The sequence below is a fragment of the Amphibalanus amphitrite genome, unplaced genomic scaffold (assembly GCF_019059575.1).
Source record: "Amphibalanus amphitrite isolate SeventyFive unplaced genomic scaffold, NRLGWU_Aamphi_draft 000286F_arrow, whole genome shotgun sequence".
Lineage (NCBI taxonomy): Eukaryota > Metazoa > Arthropoda > Thecostraca > Balanomorpha > Balanidae > Amphibalanus > Amphibalanus amphitrite.
In genome coordinates this window covers 388,016-414,924 of record NW_024881781.1, presented here as the reverse complement: position 1 = coordinate 414,924, position 26,909 = coordinate 388,016, and the positions used below count along the sequence as shown (strand labels likewise).

Genomic DNA, 26,909 nt, shown 5'->3' with positions numbered 1-26,909 from the left:
ATTGAACTTCGGCTGTAGGGTTCAGTACAGGTAGCCAGCATCGACGATCCAGGGCTGGGCGAAGTACCTGGAACGCCACCGATCTGTCCAATTTAACTCCACCTGCGATTATGTATAATGTGTCTGTCTACTTGGAAAGGGCCTTGTTGACATATCCATGGAAATGACGGACTTATGGGTCCGGAGACAGGCTCGATGCTCTCCGCGATTCGCGGCGATTGCACAGATTCCAGACACGGACGAATAGCGTGTGTGTTACCTTGTTGTCTTCGTGCTAGGGTTTTACAACCCAACTGTCTATCCAATTGAACACAAACCTCACAACCGTCTCCCCCCACCCTATCGATAACATGCACTCAAACAAAGTAAACAATGACATAGTTTATTTACACTATATGGAACAAAACTACAGCCACATGTACCAGTGGTCAAAATTCATGGTTCAAACCAGCCTTCATAAGTTCATCATTAGCGACATGAAAATAAACATCGTCCGCTTACACGCCAATGCCGTTCTAAGCTCGATCGCAAAGCTCGTAATGCTAACAGTGTATAAGCTCTCTGATACCAACGCGATGCTGGAAGAGATAGTCGAGTTTCAAAAGCGGCACTTTGAAGCTGACCGAGTGCAATGAGATTCAATAGTTTACATCAAAGCTGTCGCACTATGGGCCCCTCAAATATGGCACGTAACAGTTCACATTTGAAGGCACTTGTTTGAGCTATCGTTGCGCGTATGTGTTGTCATTTGTGTAACAGCATGTCTTTTAGCCGTCGCGCGAGTCTATTGACCCACGTAAGTCCCTCCGCTTGTCTTCAGTTTCTGTGAACAGCTATGAAAGTCACAAACCTGTGTTCGCGGTACTATGATGTAAATAATACCACTAAATTGAGTATTAACTAATATCGGCACAAGAACTACCCTTACATCATCCACAAAATGAACACACACCTAATTCAGATCATGATTCCACATCCCAACTCTTCCAACTGTGACCATGAACTACTACCACTGGCTTGACCTAACAGCTTCGATCCTAATTCTGTACTAAATATGTCTGTATCTAGCTCTGTAAGGGACGACAAACAAGCGAAGAACACATTATCTCGCCCAGCGAACCTCGTCTTATATCATTGCTGCATCGCATTGAGACTGAGTAAGCTCGTTCGGTTGTTGGCAGGTAAATAGCTGGATCAGGGCCTTCATCCTGAGTTCCCTGGATTCGCCTGGCTCCTCAGGAGCTATCCAGTGCTCCAGCCTGACTCACCATATTCGTTAACCATCGCGGGGCGTCGTCGAATTGTTGACCTCCCCTTGTCCTCGCGCTTCAATTTCAATTTCCTACAGGCTGGTGGACTTCTGCGTGGCCGTGATACCCTCGTGCTGGAGCCGCTTCAGCAGTGGCCGGAAGATTTCTGGCGTCAGCGGCAGCACCATGCCCTTGCCCTGGATCTCTCCGTTGAGCACCATCTGAGTGGCGATGGCGCACGGGTAGCCGACGGTACGTGCCATGGCTGAGAAGCCGTCCGGATGGCCGTACGTCACCAGGTTGATTCCGCGCCGCTCCAGCCGCTTGTCGGGCCACTCGATGTCGATCTCGTGACGCAGTACCACCAGGTCCCGCTCTCCGGCGCCGAAGCGCAGCCGCTCGGCCAGGTGATCACTGAGCGCGCGCAGCAGCGAGCCGCTCTTGTGAACGGGGGCGTCGCTGAGCAGGCCCAGCTTCTCCATGGCCTGGACACGCTGCTCGCTGCCGGCACGCTGCAGCAGCAGCAGCCGGAGGTTATCGTAGAACACGGAGCCCTCCTGGCCGAGCAGGGTGCAGAGCAGCTCGTACCAGGTGATGTCGGGACCGCCGGGGTGCACGGCCGGGTGAGAGTCGTCGCTGAGGAGACCGGTCTCCTGGAGACCCAGCACGGCCTCCGAGTAGCCGCAGTAGCGCAGAGTGCCGCGCAGGATTGTCTGGGCCTCCTGGATGCCGTACAGCTTGCCGTAGATGGTAGAGTCACGGTTGGCGAATCCCTCCAGCGCGAAGCCCGGCAAGAAGTCCATGCGCTGACAGGAGTGCAGCAGCTGGCCCGCCGGGATTTCCACCATCTTACCGTCCTTCAGGTACGAAGCGCCCTGCGAGCGAGGGGGAACACCACGAATCGGTACAAATAATGAACTGAACCGGCGTAAGCTTCGTGCGTATCGCTTCCCACGGCAAATCACTTATTAGGGTCACGGTCACTAAAGCCGATGGTTTAGTCCGAAATCCTAGCAGCAGCATTTAACAAATATGCATGTCTTATCACACGTAATCGTACATATCAGTAGTTTCGAACGATTCGCACATTTCAGTCTGCGGAAAGTGGCCTGTGTCATATGAGTTTCAAAGACAGATACCTTACCTGGGTTGTGTTGCGGAGGACACCGATCGGCGACCAGGAGAACTTGTACCTCAGGGCGTTATCGGAGCACTCGGGCGCCGGCAGGCCTCCGCAGTAGGAAACAAACGACTTCACCTTGCCTGTGAAACACACATTAGTTGTTAGGCTTCTCACCTCACCACCAGTTATTAGACTCGTTACTAAGTAAGCAATGTGTGGTTATTTTTACTTAATGTTGCACTGAAAGACCAGCTATAAATCCAAACTCGTTCTGCTGTCTGGACAGTTCTGAATAATTATTAATCGCCGAACCCTCGCTGACCTTTCCGCAGCAAAATGAAAGTTTTTTTTTTAAATAATATACTTGCATTCCAATGTTCGAGTCAAAGGCTACGACGCGGTACACTGACCATCTAACTTCCACTGCGGTACCCCCACCGCCTCACTGACCTCCGCCGTGGTGGACCTCGTCGAAGCACTCCATGGCCAGCAGGTGGTCGATGCCCGGGTCCAGGCCCACCTCGTTCACCACGGTTATGCCGGCGTCCTTAGCGGCCCCCTCCAGGGCGCGCATCTCGGGAGTACAGTACGAGGCCGTCACCAGGTCGGTCTTGTGCTGGATGCAGGCGCGCGCCACCACCGGGTGAAGCGAGTACGGCAGCAGCGACACCACCACGTCCGCGTCCTGCGCGACAGGAGGGTGGAATTCAGTCAGCATTGGTATTTGCAGTTTCGTAGCTTCTGTCTACATCAGCACCGCCGAAAACCACTGACATTTCCCCGACCTGAATGCCCTCTTCCCGAACTCAAAACTTCCCTTCATCTGTCCGACATCATCACTGAGCTTGTGACCCCGTCACTGACGACAACCCCCGACCTCAATACTGACCAAGAGACATTACCACTGACAACACCCCTCCCCGTTGACCTCCTGACCCCACCCCCTCCACTGACCTCCACCAGTCCGCTGAGGTGGTCGGGCCGCTCGGTCACGTTAAGCAGGGTTCCCACCGTGTTGTCGTACTTGGTGCTCAGTGCGTCCAACTCGTTCTGCACCGCCGACGCTGTCCATGAACATAAACGGATGTCACAACATGGATCGGTGATAAAACAGCTGCTAACAAGAAGATAGATAACTCAGAGCGATAACAGTACCTAAATATCAAAGCGACAAAAAGCGCAATTATAAATGAAATTTAAAATTGATAATTGATAATTGATATAATTGCGACAAAAATAGCGCAATTATAAAGGAAATTTAAAATTGATATATCAAAGATCGCAATACGATGTCCGATATTATCAGTCAACAGAAACAATCTGACAAAGCTTGAAAGCATTTGCTTCAAAACACGGAATATGCAACAGATACGAAGGATATTAATCATCAGACGTTAATCTCCCCTCCTCCCCCACCCCGCCGCCACTTACCCAGGTGGATGTGCGTCTTGGGGTCTCTCGACAGGTACTCGACCAGGGGCTCGGAGACGTACCCGGAGCCGATCACCAGCACCCGCTTATCGGCCGCCGCGTGAGCCATGGATGCCTTATGGCGCGACCTGCCGCGACCGGGCGCCAGGTCAGACTTCAGAGGCGGGGCTCACTGAGGTCAATGGCTCATCGTCTCACAGAGGACATCGGTTTCGCAAGGTCAGCTATACATTCATACGTGCAATGCGTTCTAGTCTTATATGTACATATAGGTAGGAGACCATAGTTTCAAAATTTTGGTGAAATAAGTCACTTTAAAGTTAATTAGACAAATATTTACAAGGACAGTCGCAACTAAAGGCTCTTAGAGTTAATTTGATTGTGTTTTGTTAAGTAGAATTATTAAGCCATTTTCAGGGTGAAGGCAGAGACCAATCATAAAATGAATATAGGGTACAGGATTCTTTCCAGCCGGTACCGACTCACCAGTCCGGTAAAGCAATTTCCTAGCGGCCACTCGTGTCACCCACCACAGTCAAACCTACTGCTCAGGGGACAGCACAGTTGGCACGCGGGCCTACCATTGGGTGCCAAGGCTACCGGTGACGTCACAAGAAATCGTCCAATCGGGGCGGCCTGGTGGCAGCAGTGCCCATGTTTATTTACAAAGGATGCTCGGTTTAATTGGGCCTTAGATATTAGACATCTGCGCAAGCCTGAGACGGCTTTCATTCATGATGAAGTATAAAGCGCGGCGACTGTCGTTCGCTTTCATATCGAGGATTTTGTAAAAGGCAGCGACCGAATTAATTGATATTTTTTTAATGAGCCCGGCCTATGTAGTATGTCCGTCTTTAAAGTCCAAGGTATAAACATACAGAAGTGCAACTTTCGCTGAACTATGCTGGGATGGTTGCATACTGATCTCGCAAACAAACACATAAAACAGTACAAAGTACAAAAAATTATATACCGCTCATTCATTCATGGTGTCTCATCGCGGTAATGCTCCCTGAGATGCCATCGAACTGCGCGAGGCACATGCATGCATTCAACTCAAATTTTACGACACACCGGGAAATCGGCCAATCGATTTTAGGAGACGGGCTTTGGGAACTACTCACTAATTTCTTCGGCCTCATCTTTAAGAAAACTACGGTGCATTAGAAAAAAAAACGTGCTTCTTACCGGTATTTTTATAAGATAAGAGCTGCATGTAAAATTGAGATCGCATGGTAAACAAAACATTCGCATGGTAAACAAAACATTTCATCAGGCACGTTAACCTTACGGTGAATCGTCATTAACTCCTTCCAGAAGGTACATACAAGGGACTATCACTACAAAGAAGGGAAGCTCGACAGGGGACCAACATGGACACCTGGTTACGAAGAATAGTGCCGGCTTTGTCCACAAAGCGGCCATTGCGACTTAACCAGGCGCATAACGGACAAAGGAAACTAATAGCGTTTAAACGTGCACAAGGCTACTACGAGGTGGTCATTTTACCAAGAAGATATCGGCATCTCTGTGCCATTCTTACCCCCTGCAAAAGTAGGAACAGTACTTCAAACATTGCCTTAAACGTATTCGTAAGATATGTAAATGCAAAACATTAACAAATTTACCGTCCCTCAAGCCCACCAACATTAGGCATATGTAGCCGGGAGTTGTCTACCGAGCGACCCACCTGCTTCCCCTTCGCAGTTCGTCGATGTACTCAAAGTTGGGAGTCAGCTTTCCATTGCTGGCGATCACGGCCTGCGGATAAGGGTTGAATATTTAAATACAGAAAATAAACAGAATTGTATAACATTGACAATGACGGGCACGAAGAGATTCATTATGCTACGTAGCGTCATAATATCGAATGTATCAAATATTTACGCACGCCCTTGTTGACGGGGTTGAAGGGCTGCTGCTCGAAGGGCCGGTCGGCGTTCGACTGCAGGATGTTGTACACGTAGGGGAAGAGCAGGTTGCCGAAGAAGTCGGTGGCCTCGCGCGGCAGCTGGGTGGGCATGTTGTCGATACTGCAGACCAGCACACCGGGACCGCGGAAACTGGAACAACCAGAAGGGAATGTCAGAACGGAGGCTAATGTGGTGTCAGGGAGAGATCATGGGCGGCAAACGTTTGGACATAGGGTAAAAGGCGCAAACCGGTACCACTAGATCAGGCCTATGGTGAAGCAATGGGTAGTGTGAAAGGAAACATGGATTGGAGGTACATTCCACGTCATTTTTTACCGGTGGTAAAAATGAACGTAGAGATTACACTTATCAAAGAACGCCCAGCGAACGTAACTTATCAGTCCTTGATCCAATAAGCAAAGCTCCTTCGTGGCCCATTATGTCATCTGGCTCCCAACTCCTTATCCCGGCATGACGTGCCCCCTCTCTACACGACTTCTGCCGTTGGGCATAACATCCGTACCTGTTCTTATCCTTGTGCTGGTCGGCGTCGTACAGACAAAACGGCGAGTCGATGGTCGTGCACTCGGTCATCATCTCCAGAGAGCCGCCCGGATCGGCGCTGATGTCACAGATGGCGATCATACGGTGCGGCAGACGCGGCGAGCCTGTGGCAGACGGTCAGCGCACGGTCAGCGCTGAAGACACCTGATTCGTTCGGCACCAAGGGCACCTTTGTCGCGTGTCGCGACCTGACTGGACTAACGAAAGCGAATTTGGACTTATTCAAGAAATACAATACCTAATTGGTCGCAAAGAATATGCACGAGGCAGCCATGTATGATTGACAAACAGTGCGCTTGTATCATCACATAAGCCTCGGTTTGAGGAAGCTAGGGCTGAATCAGCCCTGCGTCAATCACAATGACGGACCGTGTGTTTGGGGTCCACATTACCCTCAGTCTGCGGTAGCCAGGTTTGGTTGACGGACTGTGTGTGTTTGGGTGTTAGTGCGTTCGTTACCCTCAGTCTGGGGTAGCCCGGGCTGGCTGTCTGCATTTGTGCCTTACATTACCTTCGGTCTGCGGGAGCCAGGGCTGGTTGACGGGCTGCAGGAGTCGTTTGGCGTCCGGTAGGGTCAGCAGTTTGGGCGAGTTCGGATCCCAGTAGATACCGTTTACCAGACAGGAGACGTTGGGACCGATCTGTGGAGCAGACGCATAACAAAATGACGTGCTCAATCAACATAATAATTCACACAAAAGCCGCGATATTATCGATTTATTGTAAACGTTATTACGATCTTCGTTCACGTGAGGTAAAAGGAACTTAATGTGTGATATTTGACGGAAACAATCACTGCTACTCTAGATTTCTAGCACTTCTCAGACCAATTGTTTGCTTATATGACATTGAATAGCGAAAAGAAAATCTCACCACCAATGAAAGGACGTTTACAACTAACTAGCGCATTTATTTCCCGATACAAGCAGCGCTCTACGTCATTTGGTTTTACAATAAACCAAATGGCCTCGCGGGGTGACCGACATTCTCACAGAGACGAACGGCAGCCGTTACCTTTGTGGCGAAAGTGGAGATGTACCTCTCGGGGTGCTCCTCGTACTCCTCAGCGTTGTAGCCGCCGCCGTCCCGACGCTCCAGGTAGTCGGGACGCGACACCTCGCAACAGTACACCTTGTTTTGCGCTGAAAACGACGGGGAATTTGCCAGGAGTTGGGTGCTGACAGCCAGTATGAGCGGAACGCGTTTACAAAATTAACACAAAACAAAAAGAAAAACTATACGTAAAAGCAAAAAAAGCAAACAAACAAGCAAACAAACAAGCTTCTTCCCGGCACGGTCCACTTGTCTCCGACTCACCTCCGTGCTCTGCCACCTTCTGGAGCATATCGGGCGACACATACTCGTGGGGCAGCTCCTGAATGATCTCCTGAGCTCCCTGAGACACGTTCCCTGAGCCGGTGAACACGAAGGTCAGCGCGCCCAGCGAGCGGGGCAGCATGCCCAGAGCGATCTCGTAGCCGGCGTCCCGCACCGCCTGACGCGCCATCTCAGAGTTGCGGTAGTTGTGGGCCGGACCGATGTGCTGTGGAGAGGAAGATTTTACTGTAGACGTGTGGAGAGGACGCAAAATTCGGCGGTTTGTTGCACTGAGTTGGACCAGCAGGGCCGTGTGCATGGTGATTGGTGACTGGTGATGCCAGATGAAGCAAAAGATAGGCTTGCTCGAACCTCGATAGAGCATGCAAAACAGCAGCGTGGTAAAAATTGTGTGCACGTCTGCAATGTGCGCAAGCAGAGATGCTGCATAAATCAATCTCCGAAAAAGTTGCCAACAACAATAACCGATAATTTCATCACGACAGTAACAAGTGAACACATTACCATGCAGCAATCAAGCACATCATATACCACTAAGCAGCCTAGCGCCTCAACTCACCATGAATGGAGTGTGATGACCGAGCGCCAGCAGCCGCAGTCCCATGCCGTGCATGATGTTGATCATGCCGGCCACACCGGCGTACTTTCCGAACGCCACCACTCGCTGGCCGCGCTCGTCGCACATTCGCTCGTAGTCCAGCAGGCGGATGTTCTGGGGGAAGAGATGTTGGGATTAGATTGATGGATGTACCAGGCACGTGGCGGCCAGTGGGCGGCGGATATCCAGTTCAACACTGTGGATCTCCGTGTCCTATTTGGTGATGACCGTCAGCACGATATAACAATTGATCTTGCAATTATCAACATTGCTTCTGAAATAGCCCTGGATCAGACGTCAATATCTAGTGCCCATTCAGACGTCAACTTAAGCCAATAATCATACGAATGAGACCGAGCGTTGACAAACTGTCGCCGGTTCAGAACGTCCATGCATCACACATTGCACAATACAAAACAGTCATAACACGTAAATGCGTCACACGTACGAGCTATGATTCAGCCTAGACAGCCGGGATAACTCCATCATCCAAGCACCCAGCGCCCCTTCTACGCACTTGCCGTTCATTCTGTGGAATCTCTGACAGGGTTCCTGGCACACAGACACGTTGCCAGATGTCAACACTTCCTGTTGCAGCCAGCAGTGTCCCCCCCCCCCCACACACACCCCCCAACGCTGCGCAGACCGAGAGTGCGTTGCGAGCGTTGGCCCCTGCTCAGCACCCTTCGGGGGGGGGGGGTCATTGGACTCGTAATGGCACGAGAAGTCGCGCGAACGGCTGCTGCGTAGTGCGTAATATGCGCCCTTGGCTGCGTAGTGAAACGTAACACGCCAGTTCCTGGGAACTTTAGACGCTGGAATGAGCGGAAGATGATGTAATGGAAAAACTTCAAGTGTAATGAGACTACTCGTATAAATGTTTATGAACTGATGTTGGAAAGATTCCACGCGTCGGACAGTCGAGATGCAGTACAACCCGTCTGCAATATCAGTGGCTTATTGCTCACGAGCTTTGAGCTCATTAGCCCAAATTCGAAGCAGTAGGAATAATTATTTCCATGAGCGAAGTCGACCGACTCTCCTCGGGCTCCACGAGCAAGGGAGCCAGTTGCAGTGGCCCAAAAAAGGAAGGACCGAATATTTTACTCCGGACCGAAAGGACCAAAACCGTCTTTTCTCATGGACTTTGTAATTCCTCGTAGCATCGGCGAGCCAGTGATCCGCCACTGTAGCGGAACGGGTAAGTGCGCCGCCCGGTGTCGAGGACGACGCACCAGCGGCACTTGGCGACGAGCCAGTGACGTACGCGGCGCGCTGGCTGCCAACAGGTCACCGCCAGCCGTCTGGGGCGGCCTCAGAGGGCCCGAAGGAGGGGAGGAGGGTCTCTGGGTCAGGGCCGAGAGCTAGAACCACAGTCGAGGCCAGCAGGACACAGAGGATGTTTGGCGCTGACAACTGACATTGACCACTGCTGGTGACTTCACCAGAGAGTGAACGAAAAACTGGGTGGCTTGGAATATGGAACAACACTCAACAGACACTGAACACTAAAAATGTCACATAAACGACGGCGATCCTTGGTAGATTAAAAAAGCAGAGGTACGTTGTCTTATTACATTTTATATCAATTTAGTTCATACGCTCCAAATGAATGGACTGCTAATGCCAGCAAGTATCAACAGCGTAAAGGACCCGAGAGCGCTGTTTATAACTCAGATATACATAGTTACAGAAGTCCTGAGCTCAACCGATTTGCATAGTCCGAATCTTCCGTCCGTTCATGAAATGACGGGTAGGTAGCCCAATATAATTTTAAGAAGCAGTAAACGGCTAGCGATTGTGCGTACGATATTTTGAACAATTTTCTTCACATCGACCTTAAATCTTTCTCATCATCACGGACCTGACTATGGAAAAACGTACACATTCGAGATTCAAGGTCAGTCATTAGAGAAGAACTCTCCTGGTCCTGGGAAATGGAAACTTGGCACCAAACTCCTTTGGCTCGTTTCAGCTGGCGCCTGCCAGGCGCGAGGGTCTAATGGGGTGTCTGCCCAGAGTCCATCCCATGGCCAGCGTGCAGCGGTCAAGGGAACGCTAAATAGAACGGAACACGGAAAACAAACCGTCCCAAAAATTACGAATGGAGCGGTTGTTGGGGTGGACCGAACCGCAGCAATGTCGTTTGTCGGGTCCCCATCTTGCCATGAAATGTCGCTCGAGGTCGAATCATGCTATTATCATATTTACAATCGAAATATCGTATCCAATCATCGAAATCATCGTATTTCCCGTCCCCTACAAGGTATTTAATTTCACAACATACGCATTACAAAACGGTAAGCGCTCAATGAACCCGCCAACACCGTCTGACCGAGGCTCGTGCACACTCACCTTCTCTAGAATGGCATCCAGCAGCGGCATGTTGGCCTCCTGCGCCTTGATGGTGTGTGAGAAGAAGCAGTACGTCTTGTTGGGGATGAGCGCGTCAATGGGCACCTGTTTGACGCCCATGATGACTGAGGCCTCGCCGATGTCCTCCTTGATCTGGGCGCCGGCGTTGATGTAGGCCTGTGGGCATGTAGGGGTGGTAAGAGCGGTACTAACTCGGCTTTCGTTGAGTACGCAGGCGTCGATCAGCCGAAGATCGTATTAGATGTGAAATATGCATGTTCAGAGACTCAAACAATGTTCATCGACCTACGACCAACACATTTGTACGCTAATACAATATTTCTTTTGAAGAAATGGAAAAAAACATTCACCTTACGTCTTCATCGTATATAAATAGACGAGTGCTATAGTGAATGAGCGAATAAATTACAGTGATATATTTCGAAGGTGCTAAATGTAACAGTGGTCAATTTATGACCGTAGCTTTCTCATTTTCGAAGGCTCCGCAGCGGCAAGGCATGTCTCATCCATGGCCGACACCAGACATCTCCATTCAGGGAAACCGTCCCGAAAGCGTCGTGTAAACACAGGACGCGGCGCATGGGAGCAGCTGGGGAGGGGAGGGGAGGGGACGGAGACCCTCTGGCGCTCGTCGGACACATCTTCCCGTCCCTGGGGCGTCTGCGCGCGTCGGACACATGGCAACAGACAGACGGCGGACACGGGCGTCGTCAGACGAGCCGACACCGGAGACGGACGCTCGGGGTCGGTTGGACGGGTGTTGACGGTGGCTCGAGGTCAGTTGGGGTTGTATGGCACGGCAGTGAAACGGTGGCGGTAAACAGGGAGGCTGACCGCAGGATGGAGTGCTCTGTAGCCTGCAGATTCAGGGCCAAGGCCAATGAAAACGCAGCCCACGGCCTTGACGAAAAATGTTGTGCAAACACACATACAAACAATTAAAATTGGTTATAAAAAATGACGACTTTTCGACGGAACACAAACTGAGCCAAATTAAATCAAGTGCGACGGGAAAAGGGAGTCTGGCTCAATTTTCACGATAGTGGCCCTACTACCCACCATAGACCTCTACATACCCACACAAGGGGGGCGACCCGTTTGCCACCCCAGGCCGCCTCACGCAGCCCTCTTACGGAGGAAATTGGGATGAGGCATATCGCATGTAAAATAGTCACCATGCGATATGGTATGGGGCCGCTGAGGCATATCATATCGCATCTACATATATTCATCACCCCATCGATCGAGACGTGCCCACCTTGGCCCCGTCCATGAGCGGCCTAGCGACCGCTGTGTTGGCGGGCTAATGTCGCCGCTGCCTATTTTTGCTATCCGAGGCTAGAACCCCCTCTGCTGATCGCGGTCCGGCGCCCGCCCTGGCCAGGGGCCATGGCGCCGGGCCCGCTCAGTCCCGCCCACAAATAGCAGCGCGCTGATTGGTCGACGCCGGGGGTGGCGGCCGTGACGTCACCGACCGTCGCCGGTTCGTTGATATGGGGACGGGAGCCGGAGCCGCCGGCGTGAGTTTGGGGTATAAACCGAATACCAGCCGGTAGCGCTGACTGTCCTGCTGACCTCTACCTGAGAAGGAAGACTCTGCTGACGCCTGACTGACTTGCTGACTTCTACTTGAGAAAGAAGACTCTGCTGACTGTCTTGCTGACTTCTACCAGAGGAAGCAGTCTAAGTTGACGTGCCCCACTTGCAGGACACACTTCAGAGATGGATATTTTACTTTTTGCGGAAGTGGCGCTGCCTCGCGTGGTTGTCAAATAAACACAACCTCGAGAACAGACATTGAGCACACCATGAACTTTGTCATTTGTAAATGACATAAAACTCGCCATTCAATGTCCTTTGATGTTTCAGACGTGCCCTGTTTCAGACCATACCGCGTGTAGGAATTTTCCATCGCGGCATTATAACACCAACAATCAATAAACATGCTCCGACAAATGACCCGTTTCTAAAAAGCTCACCACAAAAAAAAACAGACGGCTACGCTAATAATTATCATAATGATGTTTATCCATTGGGGGGAAGGAGGTTTACGCTGGATCCAGATCCAGCAAACCCTTCCACTGCCCGCACGCTGCCTCCTCGTCTCTCCGTACTCTCACGTAGACTACCCAGGACCGAGCGTCGGGCTCAAGACCACCCGATTCCGCACCCACCTGCATGGGATAAGCTCGCCGATTGCTGGGCTGGACCAGCACCCGTGCGCCATCCTTGACCAGCTTCCGGACGTGGTGCGGCGCGAGCGGCGCCCTGCGCTCCCAGACGGACTGGTCCTCTCGCCGGATGGCCAGCACCTTGCCGCGAATACTGTCATCCTGCCGGGCAGCGGGCGTACTGTGATCCTACGGACAAAGAGCACAGAGAACAGGTCACACAACAGGAATAAGAGCAGATCAAACAGTGTGCGGGTCCTTGAGTCTAGGGCTTGAGCCACACTAGCGGATGGACAGTTTTTTTATCTAGTGTGAGTGGTATCATTGGAGTAGTCAAATCTAACAATCTTCGTTTATTTCATGCAACGCCAGAAAAGTTACAAATGTAAGCCTCTCGGCTATCCCATGCACCTCCCATACCCCCCCCCCCCACTCCCTAAAAAGTTCATCGCTCCTCAAGAAATTCACGATATTACGCTCTAAACCGTCTCGGGCTCTCAAGAGGACGTTCGCAAAGCACCAGTTACATGCATTTAAAGCATTGCAATTTGCCCCAAGCATTACATTATTGAGAACGAATCCCGAGTTAAAGGCCAGGGCGGGAGACGGGAACTTGACTAAAAAAATGAGTACTTGTTTACGTTTCCCAACTCAGTTGAATTGAAATCATACCTTCTACCTCGTTTCCTGGCCTCCGGATTCAATCCTTATCCATTGGTTTCCTCGCCTCCCGATCCCAACCAGGCTTTCCTGACATCCCGATCCAGCAGTCTGGACCCAGCCCCCGATTTTCCTCAGTACCCTCAGGGCTGGGACTTTACTCACGGAGAAGGCGCGTGCCCCGGAGGTGCTGTTGAGGTATCTCCGGTAGACGGCCGGCACCGACTTCCTGAGGAGAGTCATGGCTGGGACGACTGGTCCCTGCCCTGGTGGTAAACACACATTAGAGGTCAGGTCACTGGTCACTGACCTTGTCCTGAGAGTAGTCAGTAGAGAAGGGTCAGGTCAGAGGTCAGGTCACAGAGCCATGTCCTGATGGCACATACGGGTCAGGTCCGAGGTCACTGTAAGTGGTGATTCGGGCCACCCCTGGCATGGTCCCTGGCAGTAGCGGCGGAACACCTTCAACCAAAGGGGGGGGGGGGCACTGCCGACTTTTGGTCCCATTCTTTCCATGCAACGCTCATAGGGCTAATGTTAAAATGCCAAAATCAAAGGGCGGCACGGTGCCCCGGTGCCCTCCCCGTTCCGTCGCATATGGTCCCTGGCTCTGGAATCCGACCACTTCACATAGAGATACCTACGCTCGCTGCGAGACGGCCAGGATTGCGTAACACCGCCGTCTTCTGGGCATTGCTAGATTGTGGATATGTAAACAGAGAGTGGGACGCGGTGGAGGAAGGCATCTGGTCTGGTCTGGACGCCGGCCATGTGCGCTGTGCCGCGCCGGGACGTCTCTGACATAGTATGACCGAAAGATACGCCGGGACGTTTCTGGGCTCGCCGCTCGGTCCCGGCCAAAGATACGCCTGGATCAAGTCAGCAGCAGTCCCTGGTTACAGACAAGAGGGGTTACAGATAACCCGGAACACCTTTCTCCCACTCCAGCATTTTAAATTTATTTTACACCGGGGCATATCGTCCCGAGCACGGGACGTTCACTGGAATGTCCCAGTCCGATTCGCCAGGACGCTTCTGTCTCGTTGTGATCGGGACTCATGCATACCGATTACGGATACACACGGGAACGTCTCTGTCCCTCTGTCTCACAAATTGAAATGACAAATACGCTGAGGAATGGGGATGCCGTGTCCCAGTCCAATGATACCCACACCGGGACGTTCATGTTCCACTCCCAAAGACGGACACACCGACACGTACGAACATTTGACGTCCCATGGCAGGTCAAAGGAGTCTGTAATGTTCCGAACACTCTAGACAGCGCTGGGGTGCGCGAGCACTCATGTGCGTTAGCTTATGCGCAGTGTGTGACGGGCATGCAACTGTCGGGAGCCTGAGGCCCACCTGGGGCACCAGAAGCTCACCCTCGCAGAGGCCCGACAGTTCGCGGATACCGTGCCGTCACCCGGACCGTGCCCCAGAGCAATGCATCCCTTTCTGTAGTCATAAAAGGAGAATGGGAGCAACTGCAACCCCAAATCCCTTGGGGAACGGGACGGGGGCCCCCGAGCTCCGGGGCCCTGGTCAAGTAAGAAGATAAAAAAAACAGCAAATGCACTAGCCTGGAGATCTTCACACGGCATCCGTCTGAAGTAAATGCAGCAGCCAGCAGAGCATACCACAATGGATCACTACCTATTTAGTACTCAAAGCCATTGACGTCTTTTTTAGGTCAATGCTCAAAGCAGTGACACCCGCACAAATAAACGCTAATTAATCATCTCTTTTGCGATTTGATGTTTATTATTGCTTACATCTGAAAATGGCAGGGCCAATCAATCGAATTTGAAGAAGCACGTCAGTCGCCATGACTCAGTTCTTGTCCCACATGCGGCACTTACCCCAGTCAGCGCGTTGACCCTTTACGAGTCCTCCGTTTACGTCGGTGACCCTCCCCGTCCGAATCTGGCCGCCAACTGAGCTAGTCGCCGGCGGCCCGTGCCCTTCCGCCGCGACGCCTCAGGGGGAGGCGAGGGGCGGGGTAGGGGACAGCTGGCCACCAGCCGCGCCGGGGCGCATCGCGCCCCCATGCCACGTGACCTGTCAGTGTGAGAGGGGATGGGAGCAGTAAGGGGAAAGTCAGGCATGGGAATGGGAGATCTACGAACCGAGAGGCGAGATACCCATGGAGCATGGGGAGCATGTGATGGGCATGCGACCTACCGGGATGCGTGTGTGGGAACTCGTAGGCGTACGTTACGAAAATTAGCGAAGAAACCAGCAAAAACAGTTAAAGGGACCCTCCCACCTTCAAAAAAGTTTGTGAATTGGCATGAAAGTGATGTCGCTCGGTTCAGAAAGAGCGAAAACGAATATCTACCAAATTTCACCGAAAAATATTCACCGGTTTGCAAGATATTAGACTTTTACTTTTGTTTACTTTTTTGGGATCTCCGCTGTTTCTGGCATGTCCGTGAAGTTAGCGTCAGCAACAGCAACGAATACAGCGTCGGATTCAGAATCGCTTAAAAAACTCATATTAGGTCAATTGGGGGACGGGGAGCAAGAATATGACCTTTATTTGGCCCTAGCTCTTACCCCTTACCCCTTAATCGGCCCTTAAAGGAAGGGGCGCGTCAAAAGTGCCTCAAGGAATCGTCTGATCGCCTAAATAAGGGTCGCAATCGATTCCCCGGGTCAATATCTAGCCGCAGCCTCGGGTTCCAGATGTGTGCAACTTACCCCTTACCCCTTAATCGGCCCTTAAAGGACGGGGCGCGTCAAAAGTGCCTCAAGGGTTCGTCTGATCGCCAAAATAAAGGTCGTAATCGATTCCCCGGGTCAATATCTAGCCGCAGCCTCGGGTTCCAGATGTGTGCAACTTACCCCTTACCCCTTAATCGGCCCTCAAAGGAAGGGGCGCGTCAAAAGTGCCTCAAGGGTTCGTCTGATCGCCAAAATAAGGGTCGCAATCGATTCCCCGGGTCAATATCTAGCCGCAGCCTCGGGTTCCAGATGTGTGCAACTTACCCCTTACCCCTAAATCGGCCCTTAAAGGAAGGGGCGCGTCAAAAGTGCCTCAAGCGTTCGTCTGATCGCCAAAATAAGGGTCGCAATCGATTCCCCGGGTCAATATCTAGCCGCAGCCTCGGGTTCCAGATGTGTGCAACTTACCCCTTACCCCTTAATCGGCCCTTAAAGGACGGGGCGCGTCAAAAGTGCCTCAAGGGTTCGTCCGATCGCCAAAATAAGGGTCGCAATCGATTCCCCGGGTCAATATCTAGCCGCAGCCTCGGGTTCCAGATGTGTGCAACTTACCCTTTACCCCTTAATCGGCCCTTAAAGGACGGGGCGCGTCAAAAGTGCCTCAAGGGTTCGTCTGATTGCCAAAATAAGGGTCGCAATCGATTCCCCGGGTCAATATCTAGCCGCAGCCTCGGGTTCCAGATGTGTGCAACTTACCCCTTACCCCTTAATCGGCCCTTAAAGGACGGGGCGCGTCAAAAGTGCCTCAAGGGTTCGTCTGATCGCCAAAATAAGGGTCGCAATCGATTCCTCGGGTCAATATCTAGCCGCAGCCTTGGGTTCCAGATGTGTGCAACTTACCCCTTACCCCTTAATCGGCCCTTAAAGGACGGGGCGCGTCAAAAGTGCCTCAAGGGTTCGTCTGATCGCCAAAATAAGGGTCGCAATCGATTCCTCGGGTCAATATCTAGCCGCAGCCTCGGGTTCCAGATGTGTGCAACTTACCCCTTACCCCTTAATCGGCCCTTAAAGGAAGGGGCGCGTCAAAAGTGCCTCAAGGGTTCGTCTGATCGCCAAAATAATTGTCGCAATCGATTCCCCGGGTCAATATCTAGCCGCAGTCTCGGGTTCCAGATGTGTGCAACTTACCCCTTACCCCTTAATCGGCCCTTAAAGGACGGGGCGCGTCAAAAGTGCCTCAAGGGTTCGTCTGATCGCCAAAATAAGGGTCGCAATCGATTCCCCGGGTCAATATCTAGCCGCAGCCTTGGGTTCCAGATGTGTGCAACTTACCCCTTACCCCTTAATCGGCCCTTAAAGGAAGGGGCGCGTCAAAACTGCCTCAAGGGTTCGTCTGATCGCCAAAATAAGGGTCGAAATCGATTCCCCGGGTCAATATCTAGCCGCAGCCTCGGGTTCCAGATGTGTGCAACTTACCCTTTACCCCCTAATCGGCCCTTAAAGGACGGGGCGCGTCAAAAGTGCCTCAAGGGTTCGTCTGATCGCCAAAATAAGGGTCGCAATCGATTCCCCGGGTCAATATCTAGCCGCAGCCTCGGGTTCCAGATGTGTGCAACTTACCCCTTACCCCTTAATCGGCCCTTAAAGGACGGGGCGCGTCAAAAGTGCCTCAAGGGTTCGTCCGATCGCCAAAATAAGGGTCGCAATCGATTCCCCGGGTCAATATCTAGCCGCAGCCTCGGGTTCCAGATGTGTGCAACTTACCCTTTACCCCTTAATCGGCCCTTAAAGGACGGGGCGCGTCAAAAGTGCCTCAAGGGTTCGTCTGATTGCCAAAATAAGGGTCGCAATCGATTCCCCGGGTCAATATCTAGCCGCAGCCTCGGGTTCCAGATGTGTGCAACTTACCCCTTACCCCTTAATCGGCCCTTAAAGGACGGGGCGCGTCAAAAGTGCCTCAAGGGTTCGTCTGATCGCCAAAATAAGGGTCGCAATCGATTCCTCGGGTCAATATCTAGCCGCAGCCTCGGGTTCCAGATGTGTGCAACTTACCCCTTACCCCTTAATCGGCCCTTAAAGGAAGGGGCGCGTCAAAAGTGCCTCAAGGGTTCGTCTGATCGCCAAAATAATTGTCGCAATCGATTCCCCGGGTCAATATCTAGCCGCAGTCTCGGGTTCCAGATGTGTGCAACTTACCCCTTACCCCTTAATCGGCCCTTAAAGGACGGGGCGCGTCAAAAGTGCCTCAAGGGTTCGTCTGATCGCCAAAATAAGGGTCGCAATCGATTCCTCGGGTCAATATCTAGCCGCAGCCTCGGGTTCCAGATGTGTGCAACTTACCCCTTACCCCTTAATCGGCCCTTAAAGGAAGAGGCGCGTCAAAAGTGCCTCAAGGGTTCGTCTGATCGCCAAAATAATTGTCGCAATCGATTCCCCGGGTCAATATCTAGCCGCAGCCTCGGGTTCCAGATGTGTGCAACTTACCCCTTACCCCTTAATCGGCCCTTAAAGGACGGGGCGCGTCAAAAGTGCCTCAAGGGTTCGTCTGATCGCCAAAATAAGGGTCGCAATCGATTCCCCGGGTCAATATCTAGCCGCAGCCTCGGGTTCCAGATGTGTGCAACTTACCCCTTGCCCCTTAATCGGCCCTTAAAGGAAGGGGTGCGTCAAAAGTGCCTCAAGGGTTCGTCTGATCGCCAAAATAAGGGTCGCAATCGATTCCTCGGGTCAATATCTAGACGCAGTCTCGGGTTCCAGATGTGTGCAACTTACCCCTTACCCCTTAATCGGCCCTTAAAGGACGGGGCGCGTCAAAAGTGCCTCAAGGGTTCGTCTGATCGCCAAAATAAGGGTTGCAATCGATTCCTCGGGTCAATATCTAGCCGCAGACTCGGGTTCCAGATGTGTGCAACTTACCCCTTACCCCTTAATCGGCCCTTAAAGGACGGGGCGCGTCAAAAGTGCTTCAAGGGTTCGTCTGATCGCCAAAATAAGGGTCGCAATCGATTCCTCGGGTCAATATCTAGCCGCAGCCTCGGGTTCCATATGTGTGCAACTTACCACTTACCCCTTAATCGGCCCTTAAAGGACGGGGCGCGTCAAAAGTGCCTCAAGGGTTCGTCTGATCGCCAAAATAAGGGTCGCAATCGATTCCCCGGGTCAATATCTAGCCGCAGCCTCGGGTTCCAGATGTGTGCAACTTACCCCTTACCCCTTAATCGGCCCTTAAAGGACGGGGCGCGTCAAAAGTGCCTCAAGGGTTCGTCTGATCGCCAAAATAAGGGTCGCAATCGATTCCCCGGGTCAATATCTAGCCGAAGCGTCGGGTTCCAGATGTGTGCAACTTACCCCTTACCCCTTAATCGGCCCTTAAAGGAAGGGGCGCGTCAAAAGTGCCTCAAGGGATCGTCTGATCGCCAAAATAAGGGTCGCAATCGATTCCCCGGGTCAATATCTAGCCGCAGCCTCGGGTTCCAGATGTGTGCAACTTACCCCTTACCCCTTAATCGACCCTTAAAGGACGGGGCGCGTCAAAAGTGCCTCAAGGGTTCGTCTGATCGCCAAAATAAGGGTCGCAATCGATTCCTCGGGTCAATATCTAGCCGCAGCCTCGGGTTCCAGATGTGTGCAACTTACCCCTTACCCCTTAATCGGCCCTTAAAGGAAGGGGCGCGTCAAAAGTGCCTCAAGGGTTCGTCTGATCTCCAAAATAAGGGTCGCAATCGATTCCCCGGGTCAATATCTAGCCGCAGCCTCGGGTTCCAGATGTGTGCAACTTACCCCTTACCCCTTAATCGGCCCTTAAAGGACGGGGCGCGTCAAAAGTGCCTCAAGGGTTCGTCTGATCGCCAAAATAAGGGTCGCAATCGATTCCCCGGGTCAATATCTAGCCGAAGCGTCGGGTTCCAGATGTGTGCAACTTACCCCTTACCCCTTAATCGGCCCTTAAAGGAAGGGGCGCGTCAAAAGTGCCTCAAGGGATCGTCTGATCGCCAAAATAAGGGTCGCAATCGATTCCCCGGGTCAATATCTAGCCGCAGCCTCGGGTTCCAGATGTGTGCAACTTACCCCTTACCCCTTAATCGGCCCTTAAAGGACGGGGCGAGTCAAAAGTGCCTCAAGGGTTCGTCTGATCGCCAAAATAAAAAAATACTTTAGCGATCAGACGAACCCTTGAGGCACTTTTGACGCGCCCCTTCCTTTAAGGGCCGATTAAGGGGTAAGGGGTAAGTTGCACACATCTGAATCCGAGGCTGCGGCTAGAAATTGACCCGGGGAATCGATTGCGACCTTTATTTTGGCGATCAGACGAACCCTTGAGGCACTTTTGACGCGCCCCTTCCTTTAAGGGCCGATTTAGGGGTAAGGGGTAAGTTGCACACATCTGGAAGCCGAGGCTGCGGCTAGATATTGACCCGAGGAATCGATTGCGACCCTTATTTTGGCGATCAGAGGAACCCTTGAGGCACTTTTGACGCACCCCTTCCTTTAAGGTCCGATTAAGGGGTAAGGGGTAAGTTGCACACATCTAGAACCCAAGGCTGCGGCTAGATATTGACCCGAGGAATCGATTGCGACCCTTATTTTGGCGATCAGACGAACCCTTGAGGCACTTTTGACGCGCCCCTTCCTTTAAGGGCCGATTAAGGGGTAAGGGGTAAGTTGCACACATCATGAACCCGAGGCTGCGGCTAGATATTGACCCGAGGAATCGATTGCGACCCTTATTTTGGCGATCAGACGAACCCTTGAGGCACTTTTGACGCGCCCCGTCCTTTAAGGGCCGATTAAGGGGTAAGGGGTAAGTTGCACACATCTGGAACCCGAGGCTGCGGCTAGATATTGACCCGATGAATCGATTGCGACCCTTATTTTGGCGATCAGACGAACCGTTGAGGCACTTTTGACGCGCCCCTTCCTTTAAGGGCCGATTAAGGGGTAAGGGGTAAGTTGCACACATCTGGAACCCCAGGCTGCAGCTAGATATTGACCCGAAGAATCGATTACGACCCTTATTTTGGCGATCAGACGAACCCTTGAGGCACTTTTGACGCGCCCCTTCCTTTAACGGCCGATTAAGGGATAAGGGGTAAGTTGCACACATCTGGAACCCGAGGCTGCGGCTAGATATTGACCCGAGGAATCGATTGCGACCCTTATTTTGGTGATCAGACGAATCCTTGAGGCACTTTTGACGCGCCCCGTCCTTTAAGGGCCGATTAAGGGGTAAGGGGTAAGTTGCACACATCTGGAACCCAAGGCTGCGGCTAGATATTGACCCAGGGATTCGATTGCGACCCTTATTTTGGCGATCAGACGAACCCTTGAGGCACTTTTGACGCGCCCCGTCCTTTAAGGGCCGATTAAGGGGTAAGGGGTAAGTTGCACACATCTGGAACCCGAGGCTGCGGCTAGATATTGACCCGGGGAATCGATTGCAACCCTTATTTTGGCGATCAGAGGAACCCTTGAGGCACTTTTGACGCGCCCCTTCCTTTAAGGGCCGATTAAGGGGTAAGGGGTAAGTTGCACACATCTGGAACCCGAGGCTGCGGCTAGACATTGACCCGAGGAATCGATTGCGACCCTTATTTTAGCGATCAGACGAACCCTTGAGGCACTTTTGACGCGCCCCTTCCTTTAAGGGCCGATTAAGGGGTAAGGGGTAAGCCGCACACATCTGGAACCCGAGGCTGCGGCTAGATATTGACCCGAGGAATCGATTGCGACCCTTATTTTGGCGATCAGACGAACCCTTGAGGCACTTTTGACGCGCCCCTTCCTTTAAGGGCCGATTAAGGGGTAAGGGGTAAGTTGCACACATCTGGAACCCGAGGCTGCGGCTAGATATTGACCCGAGGAATCGATTGCGACCCTTATTTTGGCGATCAGACGAACCCTTGAGGCACTTTTGACGCGCCCCTTCCTTTAAGGGCCGATTAAGGGGTAAGGGGTAAGTTGCACACATCTGGAACCCGAGGCTGCGGCTAGATATTGACCCGAGAAATCGATTGCGACCCTTATTTTGGCGAGCAGACGAACCCTTGAGGCACTTTTGACGCGCCCCGTCCTTTAAGGGCCGATTAAGGGGTAAGGGGTAAGTTGCACACATCTGAAACCCGAGGCTGCGGCTAGATATTGACCCGAGGATATTAAGGGGTAATTGCGACTCTTATTTTGGCGATCAGACGAACCCTTGAGGCACTTTTGACGCGCCCCTTCCTTTGAGGGCCGATTAAGGGGTAAGGGGTAAGTTGCACACATCTGGAACCCGAGGCTGCGGCTAGATATTGACCCGGGGAATCGATTGCGACCCTTATTTTGGCGATCAGACGAACCCTTGAGGCACTTTTGACGCGCCCCGTCCTTTAAGGGCCGATTAAGGGGTAAGGGGTAAGTTGCACACATCTGGAACCCGAGGCTGCGGCTAGATATTGACCCGAGGAATCGATTGCGACCCTTATTTTGGCGATCAGACGAACCCTTGAGGCACTTTGACGCGCCCCTTCCTTTAAGGGCCGATTAAGGGTTAAGGGGTAAGTTGCACACATCTGGAACCCGAGGCTGCGGCTAGATATTGACCCGAGGAATCGATTGCGACCCTTATTTTGGCGATCAGACGAACCCTTGAGGCACTTTTGACGCGCCCCTTCCTTTAAGGGCCGATTAAGGGGTAAGGGGTAAGTTGCACACATCTGGAACCCGAGGCTGCGGCTAGATATTGACCCGAGAAATCGATTGCGACCCTTATTTTGGCGATCAGACGAACCCTTGAGGCACTTTTGACGCGCCCCGTCCTTTAAGGGCCGATTAAGGGGTAAGGGGTAAGTTGCACACATCTGGAACCCGAGGCTGCGGCTAGATATTGACCCGAGGAATCGATTGCGACCCTTATTTTGGCGATCAGACGAACCCTTGAGGCACTTTTGACGCGCCCCGTCCTTTAAGGGCCGATTAAGGGGTAAGGGGTAAGTTGCAAGCATCTGGAACCCGAGGCTGCGGCTAGATATTGACCCGAGGAATCGATTGCGACCCTTATTTTGGCGATCAGACGAACCCTTGAGGCACTTTTGACGCGCCCCTTCCTTTGAGGGCCGATTAAGGGGTAAGGGGTAAGTTGAACACATCTGGAACCCGAGGCTGCGGCTAGATATTGACCCGAGGAATCGATTGCGACCTTTATTTTGGCGATCAGACGAACCCTTGAGGCACTTTTGACGCGCCCCGTCCTTTAAGGGCCGATTAAGGGGTAAGGGGTAAGTTGCACACATCTGGAACCCGAGGCTGCGGCTAGATATTGACCCGAGGAATCGATTGCGACCCTTATTTTGGCGATCAGACGAACCCTTGAAGCACTTTTGACGCGCCCCTTCCTTTAAGGGCCGATTAAGGGGTAAGGGGTAAGTTGCACACATCTGGAACCCGAGACTGCGGCTAGATATTGACCCGAGGAATCGATTGCGACCCCTATTTTGGCGATCAGACGAACCCTTGAGGCACTTTTGACGCGCCCCGTCCTTTAAGGGCCGATTAAGGGGTAAGGGGTAAGTTGCACACATCTGGAACCCGACACTGCGGCTAGATATTGACCCGAGGAATCGATTGCGACCTTTATTTTGGCGATCAGACGAACCCTTGAGGCACTTTTGACGCGCCCCGTCCTTTAAGGGCCGATTAAGGGGTAAGGGGTAAGTTGCACACATCTGGAACCCGAGGCTGCGGCTAGATAATGACCCGAGGAATCGATTGCGACCCTTATTTTGGCGATCAGACGAACCCTTGAGGCACTTTTGACGCGCCCCGTCATTTAAGGGCCGATTAAGGGGTAAGGGGTAAGTTGCACACATCTGCAACCCGAGGCTGCGGCTAGATATTGACCCGGGGAATCGATTGCGATCCTTATTTTGGCGATCAGAGGAACCCTTAAGGCACTTTTGACGCGCCCCTTCCTTTAAGGGACGATTAAGGGGTAAGGGGTAAGTTGCAAACATCTGGAACCCGAGGCTGCGGCTAGATATTGACCCGAGGAATCGATTGCGACCCTTATTTTGGCGATCAGACGAACCCTTGAGGCACTTTTGACGCGCCCCTTCCTTTAAGGGCCGATTAAGGGGTAAGGGGTAAGTTACACACATCTGGAACCCGAGGCTGCGGCTAGATATTGACCCGAGGAATCGATTGCGACCCTTATTTTGGCGATCAGACGAACCCTTGAGGCACTTTTGACGCGCCCCGTCCTTTAAGGGTCGATTAAGGGGTAAGGGATAAGTTGCACACATCTGGAACCCGAGGCTGCGGCTAGATATTGACCCGAGGAATCGATTGCGACCCTTATGTTGGCGATCAGACGAACCCTTGAGGCACTTTTGACGCACCCCGTCCTTTAAGGGCCGATTAAGGGGTAAGGGGTAAGTTGCACACATCTGGAACCCGAGGCTGCGGCTAGATATTGACCCGGGGAATCGATTGCAACCCTTATTTTGGCGATCAGACGAACCCTTGAGGCACTTTTGACGCGCCCCTTCCTTTAAGGGCCGAATAAGGGGTAAGGGGTAAGTTGCACACATCTGGTATCCGAGGCTGCGGCTAGATATTGACCCGAGGAATCGATTGCGACCCTTATTTTGGCGATCAGACGAACGCTTGAGGCACTTTTGACGCGCCCCTTCCTTTAAGGGCCGATTTAGGGGTAAGGGGTAAGTTGCACACATCTGGAACCCGAGGCTGCGGCTAGATATTGACCCGGGGAATCGATTGCGACCCTTATTTTGGCGATCAGACGAACCCTTGAGGCACTTTTGACGCGCCCCTTCCTTTGAGGGCCGATTAAGGGGTAAGGGGTAAGTTGCACACATCTGGAACCCGAGGCTGCGGCTAGATATTGACCCGAGGAATCGATTGCGACCCTTATTTTGGCGATCAGACGAACCCTTGAGGCACTTTTGACGCGCCCCTTCCTTTGAGGGCCGATTAAGGGGTAAGGGGTAAGTTGCACACATCTGGAACCCGAGGCTGCGGCTAGATATTGACCCGGGGAATCGATTACGACCTTTATTTTGGCGATCAGACGAACCCTTGAGGCACTTTTGACGCGCCCCGTCCTTTAAGGGCCGATTAAGGGGTAAGGGGTAAGTTGCACACATCTGGAACCCGAGGCTGCGGCTAGATATTGACCCGAGGAATCGATTGCGACCCTTATTTTGGCGATCAGACGAACCCTTGAGGCACTTTTGACGCGCCCCTTCCTTTAAGGGCCGATTAAGGGGTAAGGGGTAAGTTGCACACATCTGGAACCCGAGGCTGCGGCTAGATATTGACCCGAGGAATCGATTGCGACCCTTATTTTGGCGATCAGACGAACCCTTGAGGCTTTTTTGACGCGCCCCTTCCTTTAAGGGCCGATTAAGGGGTAAGGGGCAAGAGCTAGGGCCAAATAAAGGTCATATTCTTGCTCCCCGTCCCCCAATTGACCTTTTTTTTATAAATTTTTTATTACTAAGATCATCAACTCATATGCATTAAAAACACATCTTAAACCTAAATACACCTAAAACACACATAAAACCATCCACATAAACACGACTTTCCTCCCTACGCACTACCTACGTAAGAACGCAGCCAGTACCCATGCAACCTAATCACTGCACGTTGCACAATACATTCTCGACACTTTACAGTTCCAATTGGAGGCCGTCTGACATAAATGGCCTCCATGCGTCTCTGAATGCCTCTAGGTTATCATTCCATTTCGCCGCACATTTTTCTACCTCGAACATTTTACAAATATATCTCAAAAAGCCATCCAACCTCACATCACCATTCCAAAATTTCTGATGAGAAATGAACTGCTTGGCATACAATATAACCATATTGAGCGACCTTGGACCCATCAGGCATCCAAATAATACAGTCGTGCTGCCAGATTGCAGATGAACACGTCTCCTAACCTTGTTACTGATAGCATCCGAAAGCCTATCCCAGAAAGCACTCAAATGCGGACACGTCACGAAATAATGCTGCAGATCGTCTACCTCACCGCACTCGTCGCAAAAGAATCCCCCCCCCCCAATTGACCTAATATGAGTTTTTTAAGCGATTCTGAATCCGATGCTGTATTCGTTGCTGTTGCTGACGCTAACTTCACGGACATGTTTCTGGCGACTTTATTTTAGAAGTGCGGCGTTTGCGGCAGATGTTGCGCGCAAATAGCATATACCACCGCGTGCTACAAAACGTTTTAGTCAAACATTTAAAAATCGTTAGATATCTGCGCTGACGTCACACATTCAGAGGGGTATTCCTAAGCATTAGCCCCTCTGAATCAAAATGCTGCAATTTTGAAATTCAATATTTCCGATTTAAGGCATTTCTCGATGTTGTAAGTGCCGAAACCGGTAATTGTGAGCCAGGGACCCCATTTTGGCTATCTCAACTCAAATCTAATGTTAAGGTGGGAGGGTCCCTTTAATCGGACAGAAATAAGGGCACCGGTATCATTCGTCGAGCGAACGCCTCAGCAAAGCTGATGAGTCACGACTCACGAGTCACGATGAATGAGGCACTTAGATTTGGTGTTCTACACAATAAAAAACCAGATCATGAGCTTTAACTGGAAACAACTGGAAAATAGAAATAGCAAAAGACAGCCGAATGCTATTAAAACTTTTACTTGCCAACCGGCAAGTCAAGATTGGATGGGCGCCAGCGGCAAAGCTTTGCCTAAATACTTGTACAAATATTTGCTAGCCACGTGCTAAGAGATATCAATGCAGTTCTGGCGCACGAGCTTCAAAAAACTGCGCACATTTGCTTTCAATT

The 26,909-nt window shown here is 51.8% G+C and overlaps 1 protein-coding gene across 5 annotated transcripts; it reads right to left on the bottom strand.

Moving 5' to 3' along the window:
• Positions 1-368: 368 nt before the first annotated feature.
• Positions 369-26,810, bottom strand: LOC122387414 (alpha-aminoadipic semialdehyde synthase, mitochondrial-like). Of its 5 annotated transcripts, none has more exons than XM_043377585.1 (17): positions 26,633-26,810; positions 15,287-15,485; positions 13,590-13,690; positions 12,768-12,953; positions 10,573-10,749; positions 8,179-8,331; positions 7,599-7,824; positions 7,296-7,423; positions 6,793-6,922; positions 6,241-6,385; positions 5,696-5,867; positions 5,495-5,565; positions 3,805-3,932; positions 3,328-3,437; positions 2,824-3,058; positions 2,395-2,513; positions 369-2,125 (listed from the first exon to the last, which is right to left on the bottom strand). In XM_043377585.1, exons 3-17 carry the CDS (start codon positions 13,665-13,667, stop codon positions 1,343-1,345), a joined length of 2,841 nt encoding a protein of 946 aa, XP_043233520.1. In that variant the 5' UTR covers positions 13,668-13,690; positions 15,287-15,485; positions 26,633-26,810; the 3' UTR covers positions 369-1,342. The 5 variants fall into 5 exon arrangements, with proteins under 5 accessions (XP_043233520.1, XP_043233523.1, XP_043233521.1 ...); XM_043377588.1 differs by having other exon boundaries at positions 12,768-12,926; XM_043377586.1 differs by lacking the exon at positions 26,633-26,810 and adding an exon at positions 15,826-15,865.
• Positions 26,811-26,909: the final 99 nt, after the last annotated feature.